This window comes from Bufo gargarizans, chromosome 2, assembly GCF_014858855.1.
Source record: "Bufo gargarizans isolate SCDJY-AF-19 chromosome 2, ASM1485885v1, whole genome shotgun sequence".
NCBI lineage: Eukaryota > Metazoa > Chordata > Amphibia > Anura > Bufonidae > Bufo > Bufo gargarizans.
The window spans coordinates 250,120,124-250,136,224 of record NC_058081.1 but is presented as its reverse complement, the minus strand read 5'-3'; the positions used below and the strand labels follow the sequence as shown (position 1 = coordinate 250,136,224).

Genomic DNA, 16,101 nt, shown 5'->3' with positions numbered 1-16,101 from the left:
TTACACATTTTGATTGCAAGGTACTTCTCACACATTTGGGCCCCTAAATTGCCAGGGCAGTATAACTACGCCACAAGTGACCCCATTTTGGAAAGAAGACACCCCAAGGTATTCCGTGAGGGGCATGGCGAGTTCCTAGAATTTTTTATTTTTTGTCACAAGTTAGCGGAAAATGATGATTTTTTTCTCTTTTTTCCTTACAAAGTCTCATATTCCACTAACTTGCGACAAAAAATAAAAAATTCTAGGAACTCGCCATGCCCCTCACGGAATACCTTGGGGTGTCTTCTTTCCAAAATGGGGTCACTTGTGGCGTAGTTATACTGCCCTGGCAATTTAGGGGCCCAAATGTGTAAGAAGTACCTTGCAATCAAAATCTGTAAAAAATGGCCGGTGAAATCCGAAAGGTGCACTTTGCAATATGTGCCCCTTTGCCCACCTTGGCAGCAAAAAAGTGTCACACATCTGGTATCGCCGTACTCAGGAGAAGTTGGGGAATGTGTTTTGGGGTGTCATTTTACATATACCCATGCTGGGTGAGAGAAATATCTTGGCAAAAGACAACTTTTCCCATTTTTTTTATACAAAGTTGGCATTTGACCAAGATATTTTTCTCACCCAGCATGGGTATATGTAAAATGACACCCCAAAACACATTCCCCAACTTCTCCTGAGTACGGCGATACCACATGTGTGACACTTTTTTGCAGCCTAGATGCGCAAAGGGGCCCAAATTCCTTTTAGGAGGGCATTTTTAGACATTTGGATCCCAGACTTCTTCTCACACTTTCGGGCCCCTAAAAAGCCAGGGCAGTATAAATACCCCACATGTGACCCCACTTTGGAAAGAAGACACCCCAAGGTATTCAATGAGGGGCATTGCGAGTTCCTAGAATTTTTATTTTTTTTGCATAAGTTAGCGGATATTGATTTTTTTTTAGTTTTTTTCTCACAAAGTCTCACTTTCCGCTAACTTAGGACAAAAATTTCAATCTTTCATGGACTCAATATGCCCCTCACGGAATACCTTGGGGTGTCTTCTTTCCGAAATGGGGTCACATGTGGGGTATTTATACTGCCCTGGCTTTTTAGGGGCCCTAAAGCGTGAGAAGAAGTCTGGAATCTAAATGTCTAAAAATGTTTACGCATTTGGATTCCGTGAGGGGTATGGTGCGTCCATGTGAGATTTTATTTTTTGACACAAGTTAGTGGAATATGAGACTTAGTAAGAAAAAACAAAAACAAACAAAAAATTTCCGCTAACTTGTGCCAAAAAAAATGTCTGAATGGAGCCTTACCGGGGGGGGGGGGGGGGGGGGGGGGGGGGTGATCAATGACAGGGGGGTGATCACCCATATAGACTCCCTGATCACCCCCCCTGTCATTGATCACCCCCCCTGTAAGGCTCCATTCAGACATCCGCATGATTTTTTACGGATCCATGGATACATGTATCGGATCCACAGAACGCATGCGGACGTCTGAATGGAGCCTTACAGGGGGGTTATCAATGACAGGGGGTGATCAGGGTAATCAGGGTGATCACCCCCCTGTCACTGATCACCCCCCCTGTAAGGCTCCATTCAGACATCCGCATGATTTTTTACGGATACATGGATCGGATCCACAAAACGCATGCGGACGTCTGAATGGAGCCTTACAGGGGGGTTATCAATGACAGGGGGTGATCAGGGTGATCACCCCCCTGTCACTGATCACCCCCCCTGTAAGGCTCCATTCAGACATCCGCATGATTTTTTACGGATCCATGGATAGGATCCACAAAACGCATGCGGACGTCTGAATGGAGCCTTACAGGGGGGTTATCAATGACAGGGAGTGATCAGGGTGATCACCCCCCTGTCACTGATCACCCCCCCAGTAAGGCCCCATTCAGACATCCGCATGATTTTTTACGGATACATGGATCGGATCCACAAAACGCATGCGGACGTCTGAATGGAGCCTTACAGGGGGGTTATCAATGACGGGGTGATCAGGGTAATCAGGGTGATCACCCCCCTGTCACTGATCACCCCCCCTGTAAGGCTCCATTCAGACATCCGCATGATTTTTTACGGATCCATGGATCGGATCCACAAAACGCATGCGGACGTCTGAATGGAGCCTTACAGGGGGGTTATCAATGACAGGGGGGTGATCAGGGAGTGTATATGGGTGATCACCCGCCTGTCATTGATCACCCCCTGTAAGGCTCCATTCAGACGTCCGCATGTGTTTTGCGGATCCGATCCATGTATCCATGGATCCGTAAAAATCATGCGGACGTCTGAATGGAGCCTTACAGGGAAGTGATCAATGACAGGGGGGTGATCAATGACAGGGGGGTGATCAGGGAGTGTATATGGGTGATCACCCGCCTGTCATTGATCACCCCCCTGTAAGGCTCCATTCAGACGTCCGTATGCTTTTTGCGGATCCGATCCATGTATCCGTAAAAATCATACGGACGTCTGAACGGAGCCTGACAGGGGGGTGATCAATGACAGGGCGGTGATCAATGACAGGGGGGTGATCAGGGAGTTTATATGGGGTGATCATGGGTTTATAAGGGGTTAATAAGTGACGGGGGGGGGGGGGTGTAGTGTAGTGTAGTGTAGTGTGGTGTTTGGTGCGACTGTACTGACCTACCTGAGTCCTCTGGTGGTCGATCCTAACAAAAGGGACCACCAGAGGACCAGGTAGGAGGTATATTAGACGCTGTTATGAAAACAGCGTCTAATATACCTGTTAGGGGTTAAAAAATTCGGATCTCCAGCCTGCCAGCGAGCGATCGCCGCTGGCAGGCTGGAGATCCACTCGCTTACCTTCCGTTCCTGTGAGCGCGCGCGTTCACAGGAAATCTCGCGTCTCGCGAGATGACGCCTATTGGCGTTAGTGTGACCTGGGAGACCCGCCGCGATGACGCCTTTCGGCGTTAGCGTGGCGGCAAGCGGTTAAAGGGTTTGGCCACTTTCTGGCTACTTTTGACCAATGTGTATGCAAAATAGCCATGACCCTTACTAATATTGTCTGATGATTTTCTGTGTCGTTTGCTATATTTCATAAGTCATGCCCCCTTGTTAGGCAAATGTTCTGTGCTGTCCACACAGAGGTCCTGTCCATAAGAGGATGGCTGATGGAGGGTCATGTGACCAGGCAAAAATAAGTCTAGACACGTCACTCAGCCTTCTCACCTCAAATACACCATTTGCCATGTGTACTTGCCATGTTGGGAGTTTTGTACAGGTGTACTGTATTTGAGTGGAGGAGACTGAGTGATTTGCCTGGTCACATGACACTCCATCAACAGGTGCCGGCCATGCCTGTGCACACAACCAGGTGCCGGCCATGCCTGTGCTGCGGATGCACAGCACCAACTAGGTGCCTGCAGTCTGTGGACCTATTCACTTGAATGGGGTTCACGATCCACAGCCACTATTTTTTTCTACTGTGTAGGCACGGACAAAAAAAAAATAAAAATCCACAGAATCACTCAGTGGTGCTTCTGATCCGTGCCTTCATGCCACACTGCATCTTCCGCATTACAGACCCATTCAAGTGAATCGGTTAGCATCCGTGATATGGTGCGCACATGGACAGTCTTCAGACCGCCTACAGTCACGTGCGTGAGCCCTGAGTGTTATACAGTCATCTTATATAGTGATCACTGCCATCTATCAACAAATCCCTGCCCTGTGAATATAAGACTGACAATCTCTGCCTGATAAAGTTGGCTGACCACCAATATGGACTTTACCAGCTGTTACCCATCTTTCCCTCAATCCTGAAAAGCAAACGGCACAATATTTTTTTTTTTATAATATATTGGAATAATTTATATAAGAAATAAACTATAAGCATACTTTAACCCCTTTAAAGGAGTTGTCCGAGATGATTAAAGGGGTTTTCCTCTGAATAGGTCATCAGTATCTGATCTGTTGGTGTCTGACACCCGGGACTCCCGCCAATAAGCTGTTTGAGAAGGCAGCGGCAAATCCTTCTTCCTGTTCACCAAGCACATACAGTGTTTCCCCGAAAATAAGACATACCCATAAAATAAGCCGTATTTGAGCAATAAAAGCCATACTCCGAAAATAAGACATAGTGATGGGCGTGGCTAATCTCGGAGGTGACCGGAGAGGTGCGGGCAGCCCCATCAACAAGGTCGGCTCCCCCCGTCAGGTCATGGTCCTTCTGTGCGTGCTGCAAGCTGAAGCACAGAGAGAGAGAGACAGAAACTGATAGTAAAAGTCTCCTCAATGAAGTAAGGAGCTGGAAGTTCTGCTTTAGGTATTGTGTGTTCTCAGGGGGAAGAATAAAGCTCTGGCTGCCGTTTTACTCAACACTGTGTGTCTCTCTCCGCCAGCACTAACAGTCTGTGGGTCTCTCTCACCCACCACAAACACCAGGGGATAAGGGAAAAGTTTCAGCAAGCAGTCTGCTACTGAGCCCACAGAGATCATCCCAACTCCACTGTGCAGATTGGAACTAGATCCCCGATAAATAAGCCAGTTCTTACACATCAGCTTTGCTGGCCTGTGTAAGACAAATAAAAAATAAATAAAATAAAAAAAGATAAAAATAAGACATCCCCTGAAAATAAGCCATAGTGTGCCTTCTTGAGGAAAAAATAAATATAACAGTGTCTTATTTTCGGGGGAAAGGCAGCAGAATAGTAGCTATGATTGGTATAACGCTCAGCCCCATTAACTTCTATGAGGCTGAGTTGCGCCGAGGCCATGTAACAGATGAACGTGGCGGCCTAGGGAAAGCTAAGAAAAAGCCGCATTGCTGCTGCAAGGGCCAGTGCCTTCTCAAACAGCTGATTGGCAGGGGTCGGGCCCTCACCAATCAGATACTGAGGACCTATCCTATATATAAGGCCCCATGCACACGGCCGTGTTTCACAGCCGTGTGCGGGCCGTGGAACCGCGGCCTGGATCCCTCCTGAGAGCAGGAGCGCACGGCGTCACTGGTTGCTATGACGCCGTGCGCTCCCTGCTGCCGCCGCAATACAGTAATACACTGGTATGATCTATACCAGTGTATTACTGTACTGTGCCGGCAGCAGGGAGCGCACGGCGTCATAGCAACCAGTGACGCCGTGCGCTCCTGCTCTCAGGAGGGATCCAGGCCGCGGTTCCACGGCCCGCACACGGCTGTGAAACACGGCCGTGTGCATAGGGCCTAAGGATCAGAAAACCCATTTAAACATTTCTGATAAGTCACCCAATAGCCTAAAATAAAAAAAAATTATGGTTACTCTGCAGTGCTTGTCTGGTCCTCTTGCCACTGCTTAGTTTGGCACATGACCGCTGCAGCCAATCAGGACAGTGCACAGCGATGCATAAATAGGATAGCCATGGCATATAATATGTAAAAAAAAAAAAAACACACACCACACACACCACACACACCACACACACCACACACACAGTCCTGTGCACGAGCCCTTAGGATGTGAAATTCAGTCACAGAAATTACTGCAGGAAATCTGCTATGTGCGCACAGTCCCCTACAAGTGATCAGAGGCGACTATATACATGGTCTTACCTAGGTTATCAATAGCATAGTTTAGGAAGTGGTTAAACTTTATACGCTTGTTGCACAATACGTCTGGATTCGGGGTCCTTCCTTTCTCATATTCACTCAAGAAATAACTAAAAACCAAGTAAAGCACAATTCATAGTCATGTCTTATATGAATGTCCAGTAAGAGGGTGCCATCTCCTGTATGGTCACCACATTGCCCCAATTACCTGAACACCTCATGCCAGTACTCCTTCACATACGACACCTGGTGGAAGGGGATGTCCAGCTTCCGGCAGACCAGATAGGCGTCCTCACAGTCCTTCTCTGCACTGCACATGCCATGTTCGTCCACCACATCCCAGTTGTTCATAAAGACACCAGTAACCTGATAACCTAGAGACACGTAGCATACAATGCGTTATGTGACAGCTCTGTATGCTCTTAGTGTATCAACACCATATGTTATGAGGTCAATGGCAACTGAAAAACCAGGGCACCCATAATGTGGCCATAAAAACCAATGCAATCACTAGTGTCAACTGGAATCTGGACCATGCTATGGACAACTAATCTACTTGATCTTCCCGAATATAGACAGGAGGGGGATATAGCCTTTATACTTCAGCAGAAACATGGGCGTCATCCCTGCAGTGTATCTGGGCTACAGGTGTATTTATGACCAGACCTGGTATACACCATATAGGCAGCCGCTATAGGGTTCAGGAATGGAGAAGTGGAGCCCAGGCCATACCCAATCCCACAGGCAGGACACAGGGACCCCCTCCTCCGACACACTATAAGGGGCTTTATTTATATCTCTAACTTCTCCTCAGAGATCAATATTAAAGGGGTTATCCCATGATTCACGTAAAAAAAATGAAGATCACACATCATATAGAAGATGACAATTTCTTTCTACCACAGCTAGAACCAGCCCTGTACCTCACATGGATCCAGAGATCTCCACATTCATTGCTCTTCTAGATTTATATCAAGCCGAGATCTCAGGGGGGAGCGTCTTTTCTGCTGCAGCTAAGGGGGCGTGTCTCAGCTCTCCTCATCACAGCTCAAGGGGAGTGTCTTTTCTGCTGCAGCTAAGGGGGGAGGGGGGGTCTCAGCTCTCCCTATCACAGCTCAAGGGGAGTGTCTTCTGCTGCAGCTAAGGGGGCGTGTCTCAGCTCTCCCTATCACAGCTCAAGGGAGTGTCTTTTTCTGCTGCAGCTAAGGGGGCGTGTCTCAGCTCTCCTTATCACAGCTCAAGGGAGTGTCTTTTCTGCTGCAGCTAAGGGGGCGTGTCTCAGCTCTCCTCATCACAGCTCAAGGGGAGTGTCTTTTCTGCTGCAGCTAAGGGGGGAGGGGGGGTCTCAGCTCTCCCTATCACAGCTCAAGGGGAGTGTCTTCTGCTGCAGCTAAGGGGGCGTGTCTCAGCTCTCCCTATCACAGCTCAAGGGAGCATCTTCTGCTGCAGCTAAGTGGGCGTGTCTCAGCTCTCCTTATCACAGCTCAAGGGAGTGTCTTTTTCTGCTGCAGCTAAGGGGGCGTGTCTCAGCTCTCCTTATCACAGCTCAAGGGAGTGTCTTTTCTGCTGCAGCTAAGGGGGCGTGTCTCAGCTCTCCTTATCACAGCTCAAGGGAGTGTCTTTTCTGCTGCAGCTAAGGGGGCGTGTCTCAGCTCTCCTTATCACAGCTCAAGGGAGTGTCTTTTTCTGCTGCAGCTAAGGGGGCGTGTCTCAGCTCTCATCACAGCTCAAGGGAGTGTCTTCTGCTGCAGCTAAGTGGGCATGTCTTAGCTCTCACCATCACAGCTCAAGGGGAGTGTCTTTGCTGCTGCAGCTAAGTGGGCGTGTCTCAACTTTCCCTATCACAGCTCAAGGATGAAACTGAGCATGTGCGGCCATCTCAGTGAGCAGGACAAAAAAAAAAAAAAAAAGCAGGTAAACAGATACATTTTATTGAATAACTCAGTGGTTATACAAAATGTTTAATTACATGCAGTTATGAAAGTATTCAGATCCAGGTGCTGGTTTGAAAACTGTACAATATTCTTTGTGCCACTACCCCTTTAACCCCGGGCCTGTCTTCCTGACCAGGCCATTTTTTTCAAATCTGACCTGTGTCACTTTATGTGGTAATAGCTTTGGAACACTTACTTATCCAAGCCATTCTAAGATGGTCTTCTCGAGACACATTGTACTTTATGATAGTCAAAACTTGAGTCAATATATTTCACCTTTACTTGTGAAAAATTCCCAAAATTTTAAATTTCTCTACTTTTATAATAGATAGCGATACCTCATATAATTAGTTATTACTTTACATTCCCCATATGTCTACTTCATTGTTTGGATCATTTTGAAAATGATTTTTTTTTTTTTGGGGGGGGGGGAACAGTAGAAGGCTAGAAGCAAATATTGAAATTTTTGGGAAAATTTCCAAAACCCACTTTTTAAGGACCAGTTCAGGTCTGAAGTCACTTTGTGAGGCTTACATAATAGAAACCACCCAAAAATGACCGCATTTTAGAAACTACACCTCTCAAGGTATACAAAATTGATTTTACAAACTTTGTTTACCCTTTAGGTGTTCCACAAGAATTAATGGAAAATGGAGATGAAATTTCAGAATTTCACTTTTTTGGCAGATTTTACATTTTAATCAATTCTTTCCAGTAGCAAAGCAAGGGTAAACAGCCAAACTCAATATTTATTTCCCTGATTCAGCGGTTTACAGAAACACCCCAAAGGTGATCGTAAACTGCTGTACAGACACATGGCAGGGCGCAGTAGGAAAGGAACGCCATATGGTTTTTGGAAAGCAGATTTAGCTGAAATGGTTTTTAGATGCCATGTCCCATTTGAAGCCCCCCTGATGCACCCCTACAGTAGAAACTCAAAAAAAGTGACCACATTTTGGAAACTACGGGATATGGTGCCCGTTTTATTGGTACTATTTTGGGGTACATATGATTTTTAATTGCTCTATATTACGTTTATTGTGAGGCAAGGTGTTTTGGCACCGTTTTAATTTTTAACAACATTCATCTGACAGGTTAGATCATGCACTATTTTTATAGAGCATTTTGTCACAGATACAATGATATCAAATAGGTCTACTTTCTATGATGTTTGTTTCAGTTTTGCATAATAAAGCATTTTTGATAACAAAAATTCGGTTTTTGTATCTCCATTTTCTGAATGCCCTATTTTATTTATTTTTTTCTGCCGATAGTCTTGTTCAGGGGCTCGTTTTTTGCAGCAACAGTCAGTTGAAGTTTTTATTGGTACCATTTTTGGGTACATATGATTTTTTGATCATTCATTATTACACTTTATGGGGCAAGGTGACCAAAAAAAATAATTGGTTGTTTTGGCACAGTTTTTATTTATTTATTTTTACAGCATTTACCTGAGGGATTAGGTCATGTGACTTTTTTTTATAGAGCAGATCGTTACGGATGTGGCAATACCTAATGTCTACTTTTTCTTATTTATTTACGTTTTACACAATAATAGCATTTTTGAAACCGAAATAATGATATTTTAGTGTATCCATAGTCTGAGAGCCATAGCTTTTTAATTTTTAGACAGATTCTCTTAGGTAGAGGCTTATTTTTTGCGGGATGAGGGGACTGTTTTATTGATACCATTTTGTGGGACATACGCCTTTTTGATTGCTTGGTGTTGCACTTTTTGTGATGTAAGGTGACAATAGCTTTTTTTTTACACCGTTTTTATTTAATTTTTTATGGTGTTTATCGGACAGGGGGGGATCATGTGATATATTTATACAGCCGTTCATTATGGACGCGGCGATACCTAATATGTGTGGGGGTTTTTTTTTCTGTTTTTTATTATAAAATAAGAGGAAAGGGGCGTTTTTTTATCTTTTTTACTTTACTCATTTTATTAAAAAACACTTTTTTTTACTTTTTTGTTCTTTTACTTTATTTCTGATGTTCACTTTTGGGGGTCTGATCCCCTCTGCAATGCATTACAATACATCTGTATTGTAATGCATTGCCTGTTTGTGTACTACATTGAGTAGTACACAAACAGGTTGCCTAGGAGACCCAGCCTGAGGCTGGATCTCCTGGGCACCCGTAGAAGGCAGGTCCCGATGCCGTGCAAAGTATTGGGCAGCCTCTGCACGGCATCGGGCTGCCTTGTCACGCATCGGATCCCCGCCACAGCAGCGCAGGGACTCGATACGCTCACTCGCCCGCCACAAACCCCTTCTATGTTGCCGTCAGCGGCATAGAAGGGGTTAATTCGCCGGCATCAGCTTTTAACCCCTTAGGGACACAGCCTTTTTACACCTTAGGACCAGGCCATTTTTTGAAAATCTGACCAGTGTCACTTTAAGTGATGATAACTTTAAAACGCTTTGACTTATCCAGGCCATTCTGAGATTGTTTTTTCGTCACATATTGTACTTCATGACACTGGTAAAATAAAGTTAAAAAAAAATTTTTTTTTGCATAAAAAAAATGTCAAATTTACCAAAAATTGGGAAAAATTAGCAAATTTCAAAGTTTCAGTTTCTCTACTTCTGTAATACATAGTAATACCCTTAAAAATTGTGATGACTTTACATTACCCATATGTCTACTTCATGTTTGAATTATTTTGGGAATGTTACAAGGCTTAGAAGTTTAGAAGCAAATCTTGAAATTTTTCAGAAATTTACAAAAACCCAATTTTTAGGGACCACTACAGCTCTGAAGTCACTTTGCGAGGCTTACATAATAGAAACCACCCAAAAATGACCCCATTCTATAAACTACACCCCTCAAGGTATTCAAAACTGATTTTACAAACTTTGTTAACCTTTTAGGTGTTGCACAAGAGTTATTGGCAAATGGGGATGAAATTTGAGAATTTCATTTTATTGCCTAATTTTCCATTTTAACCAATTTTTTCCACTAACAAAGCAAGGGTTAACAGCCAAACAAGACTGTATCTTTATTGCCCTGACTCTGCCGTTTACAGAAACACCCCATATGTGGCCGTAAACTACTGTACGGACACACAGCGGGGCGTAGAGTGAAAGGTGCGCAGTTTGGTTTTTGGAAGGCAGGTTTTGCTGGACTGTTTTTTTGACACCATGTCCCATTTGAAGCCCCCTGATGCACCCCTAGAGTAGAAACTCCATAAAAGTGACCCCATCTAAGAAACTACACCCCTCAAGGTATACAAAACTGATTTTACAAACTTTGTTAACCCTTTAGGTGTTGCACAAGATTTAATGGAAAATAGAGATACAATTTCAAAATTTCACTTTTTTGGCAGATTTTCCATTTTAATATTTTTTTTCCAGTTACAAAGCAAGGGTTAACAGAAACACCCCATATGTGGTCGTAAACCGCTGTACGGTCACACGGCAGGGCGCAGAAGGAAAGGAATGCCATACGGTTTTTGGAAGGCAGATTTTGCTGGACTGGTTTTTTTGACACCATGTCTCATTTGAAGCCTCCTGATGCACCCCTAGAGTAGAAACTCCAAAAAAGTGACCCCATTTTAGAAACTACGGGATAGGGTGGCAGTTTTGTTGGTACAAGTTTAGGGTACATATGATTTTTGGTTGCTCTATATTACACTTTTTGTGCGGCAAGGTAACAAGAAATTGCTTTTTTGGCACCGTTTTTTTTTTTTGTTATTTACACCATTCATCTGACAGGTTAGATCATGTGGTAATTTTATAGAGCAGGTTGTCACGGACGCAGTGATACCCAATATGTATACAATTTTTTTTATTTATGTACGTTTTACACAATAATTTCATTTTTAAAACAAAAAAAATGTTTTAGTGTCTCCATAGTCTAAGAGCCATAGTTTTTTACATTTTTGGGCGATTATCTTATGTAGGGTCTCATTTTTTGTGGGATGAGATGACGGTTTGATTGGCACTATTTTGGGGTGCACATGACTTTTTGATTGCTTGCTATTACACTTTTTGTGACGGAAGATGACAAAAAATGGCTTTTTTTACACCGTTTTTATTTTTATTTTTTTACGGTGGTCATCTGAGGGGTTAGGTCATGTGATATTTTTATAGAGCCGGTCAATACGGACGCAGCGATACCCAATATGTATACTTTCTTTTTATTTATGTAAGTTTTACACAATGATTTCATTTTTGAAACAAAAGAAATCATGTTTTAGTGTTTCCATAGTCTAAGAGCCATAACTTTTTCAGTTTTTGGGCGATTATCATGGGTAGGGTATGATTTTTGCGGGATGAGAAAACGGTTTGATTGTTACAATTTTGGCGTAGATGCAACTTTTTTAATCACTTTTATTACCTTTTTTGGGAAGTAAGGTGGGCAAAATTCCAATTTCATCATAGTTTTTAATTTTTTATTTTTATGGCGTTCACCGTTCGGGTAAAGTAACATTACCGTTTTATAGATCAGGTCGTTACGGACGCGGCGATACCAAACATGTGTAGGGAATTTTTTTTTTTTTCATTTTTAATCAGTGATAAATGTGTTTTTTGATTTTTACTTTATTTTTCACTTTTTTTTTGACCCAGACCCACTTGGTTCTTGAAGATCCAGTGGGTCTGATGTCTGCATAATACAGTACAGTACAATATATATTGTACTGTACTGTATTTTACTTACACTGTCTGAACAGATCTATGCTTTCAGCACAGATCTGTTCAGAACCATGGACAGCAGGACGCCTGAGAAGGCGTCCTGTTGCCATGGGAACCTTCCCCGTCTGCTCAGTAGTGGCCAGAACTGCGCAGACGGGGAAGGGTAAGGACGGGGCTTGGGGGGCTGCCTGGGAGCTCTCTCCCTCTCCATTCGGGGGACTGCAAAGGCACAGCAGCCCCCCGATCGGAGAGGGAGGGAGCTCCCTCTTACTGTTAACCTTTTCCATACAGCGGTCCGTATGGACCGCTGTATGGAAAGGGTTAAACGGCTGACATCGCATCACCGATGTCAGCCGTTTATACCAGGGTGCCAGCAATGTGCTGGCACCCTGGTATACCCACTAGACGCCAACGATTACGCAATGGGAGGCGGGCGGGGGATCGCGATCCCGCCTACCGCACCGCCCGCCTCCCGCAACCCTCCCCCTGCACCTCCCACCGTGCTCGAACAACTCAGGGGTGCAGGGGGGAGGGATACAGGAAACAATTTTTTATCCTAAAGTTTCTGATCCCTGCGGTTTGCCGCGATCGCCGACATGGGGGGGGTCACGGGATCCCCCCGCGCATTTAGCCTAGGTGCCTGCTCAATGATTTGAGGTTTAGTATTTGGCGCAGTGAGTGAAGGACGTGCTCCTGCTGCCGGCTTGCTCACTACGCTTGCGCCAAATACTAAACGGGATGGCGCAGGCGCGGGATTTACAGGTTGATGAGGAGAACTCTAAAGTCAATCAACTGGACCTGGGCGTGCCAAAGGGTGTGTAGACCGAGCCTCTAGGTGCTGAAGCAACACCCTAATAGCACCTAGAGCAGTGTTGGCGAACCTATAGCACTGGTGCCAGAGGCGGCACTCGGAGCCCTCTCTGTGGGCACCCGCACCCTTGAAAAAGTCTTTGGTGTACTAATATGCCTTTGATTTTTCCTGTCCTTCATCAACGAAGTGCGTACTATGAATGGCACAGGCAGTGCATTGAATGTAGGCAGGCTATTATAGCTAAATGATACATGGAAAATATACTATATTGCTATTCAGGTTAAATTACTGGCTTGGCACTTGGCGATAAATAAGTGGGCTTTGGGTTTCAGTTTGGGCACTCGGTCTCTAAAAGGTTCACCATCACTGACCTAGAGGCTCAGCATATTATAAAAGTCTTTATTTTAAGAGAACGGCGGCAGGCAGGGAGATATAAGTCTAGGGCTGCAGCTAACGATTATTTGAATAATCGATTAGTTGCCGATTAATTTCTACGATTAATCGATTAATCGGGAAAAACGACAAAATTACAAAACAGAGAGGTTTATATGATCTTACTTGAAAAATTATGTTCAAAGGGCATATTAAAACAAATTGTGGACGACACTATTATGGGGGATCTGTGGACGACACTATTATGGGGGATCTGTGGACGACACTATTATGGGGGATCTGTGGACGACACTATTATGGGGGATCTGTGGACGACACTATTATGGGGGATCTGTGGACGACACTATTATGGGGGATCTGTGGACGACACTATTATGGGGGATCTGTGGACGACACTATTATGGGGGATCTGTGGACGACACTTATGGGGGATCTGTGGACGACACTTATGGGGGATCTGTGGACGACACTTATGGGGGATCTGTGGACGACACTTATGGGGGATCTGTGGACGACACTTATGGGGGATCTGTGGACGACACTTATGGGGGATCTGTGGACGACACTTATGGGGGATCTGTGGACGACACTTATGGGGGATCTGTGGACGACACTTATGGGGGATCTGTGGACGACACTTATGGGGGATCTGTGGACGACACTTATGGGGGATCTGTGGACGACACTTATGGGGGATCTGTGGACGACACTTATGGGGGATCTGTGGACGACACTTATGGGGGATCTGTGGACGACACTTATGGGGGATCTGTGGACGACACTTATGGGGGATCTGTGGACGACACTTATGGGGGATCTGTGGACGACACTTATGGGGGATCTGTGGACGACACTTATGGGGGATCTGTGGACGACACTTATGGGGGATCTGTGGACGACACTTATGGGGGATCTGTGGACGACACTTATGGGGGATCTGTGGACGACACTTATGGGGGATCTGTGGACGACACTTATGGGGGATCTGTGGACGACACTTATGGGGGATCTGTGGACGACACTTATGGGGGATCTGTGGACGACACTTATGGGGGATCTGTGGACGACACTTATGGGGGATCTGTGGACGACACTTATGGGGGATCTGTGGACGACACTTATGGGGGATCTGTGGACGACACTTATGGGGGATCTGTGGACGACACTTATGGGGGATCTGTGGACGACACTATTATGGGGGATCTGTGGACGACACTATTATGGGGGATCTGTGGACGACACTATTATGGGGGATCTGTGGACGACACTATTATGGGGGATCTGTGGACGACACTATTATGGGGGATCTGTGGACGGCGTAGTTATGGAGAGGGGGATATGTGCACTGTTATGGGCATAACAGTGCACAGATCCCTTTCCTCATAACAGTGCACAGATCCCCCTTCCCATAGCAGTGCCATACACAGACCCCCCCTCCTCCCCATAGCAGTGCTATACACAGACCCCCCTCCCCATAGCAGTGCCATAGACAGATCCTCCCCCCTCCCCATAGCAGTGCTATACACAGACCCCCCTTCCCATAGCAGTGCCATAGACAGATCCCCCCTCCCCCTTCCCCCTAACAGCCCCGGCCCCGATGCTTGCATCTTTATTTTACCTTTTTACAATGACGCTCCCGCTCCTGTAACAGCCAGGCAGAGCGGACGGCGGCGTAACGTCACTCAATCACATGACGCGCCTGCTCCGCCCACTTCATGAATGAAGGAGGCGGAGCAGGCGTGTCACGTGAGTGAGTGACGTTACGCCGCCGTCCGCTCTGCCTGGCTGTTACAGGAGCGGGAGCGTCATTGTAAAAAGGTAAAATAAAGATGCAGCGACCGCCCGCCCGAATAGCAACAAATCGGCGATTATTCGATAACTGGATTCGTCGACAACGAATCCAGTTATCGAATATAATCGATTACATCGATTAATCTTTGCAGCCCTATATAAGTCATACTGTTATGTACTGCTGACATTAGCCCATCGCTGTTAGTCAGCTACATAACGTTATTTCTCATGACAGAAACCCTTTAAGTTTCACCTCCACTTCTACGGGGTGCAGGGTCACAGTTGTCCAGACAATGTACAATGGAGATATATACCAGTCTGAGCGGGCATACTGCCCCATAAAATACCAGGTTGTCTCTTGCCATGACTGGAAGACCTGCCAAAACTATAACACTTTATGTTGGTAAAGCTGGTGCAGAACACTGGTACACTTCCATAGGCACATTTACTAATATTGGCACTAGTACATGCCCACCTCACCAGCTACTGATCAACCTCCCTGTGGCACGGTGTATATTCCCTCACACACGGTAAGTGGACGTCTTTCCATATTCCAGGTGGAAACTAGGAACGTGCAGTGTAATGGCCGCGTCCATTCTCCTCACCTCTCCTTCGCAGCAGCAGGGCGGTCACGGCGCTGTCCACCCCTCCGGACATGGCGCACACCACATGCCGCACCGCTTGCATGTCACCTGCGTCTCATGTACCTCTCAAGGAAAGTCACGCCGGTTATCTGCTGCTGGAAGGGGGTGCAGGACTGATAAAGGCCCGGCCAGAAACTCATCTCCGCCTCACAGTTCCCAGGGAACAGCCGTGTAATGCCGGCAGCGGCCACTAGATGGCGGTGCTTCAATTTGGTTTGATAAATCTTGAGAGTAATGTCAGAGGGAACTGTAAGCCAGAGATAGGACAGGTACTGGGTATTTCTGTGGGCTTACAGTATAACTCATGGTCACAACCTTTTTATAATGGGTCT

General features: G+C 45.6%; 1 protein-coding gene across 3 annotated transcripts in view; it reads right to left on the bottom strand.

Annotated features, from left to right (window-relative positions):
• TRMU (tRNA mitochondrial 2-thiouridylase) overlaps nt 1-15,891 on the bottom strand; it is a 54,837-nt gene extending 38,946 nt beyond the window's left edge. The window contains exons 1-3 of one of the 3 annotated variants that reach the window (XM_044280221.1): nt 15,731-15,891; nt 5,762-5,927; nt 5,557-5,663 (exon numbers count right to left, since the gene is read on the bottom strand). In XM_044280221.1, coding sequence (XP_044136156.1) covers nt 5,557-5,663; nt 5,762-5,927; nt 15,731-15,812 — 355 coding nt within the window. In that variant the 5' untranslated portion in view covers nt 15,813-15,891. The other 2 variants (XM_044280222.1, XM_044280223.1) reach the window with 2 other exon arrangements.
• Nucleotides 15,892-16,101: the final 210 nt, after the last annotated feature.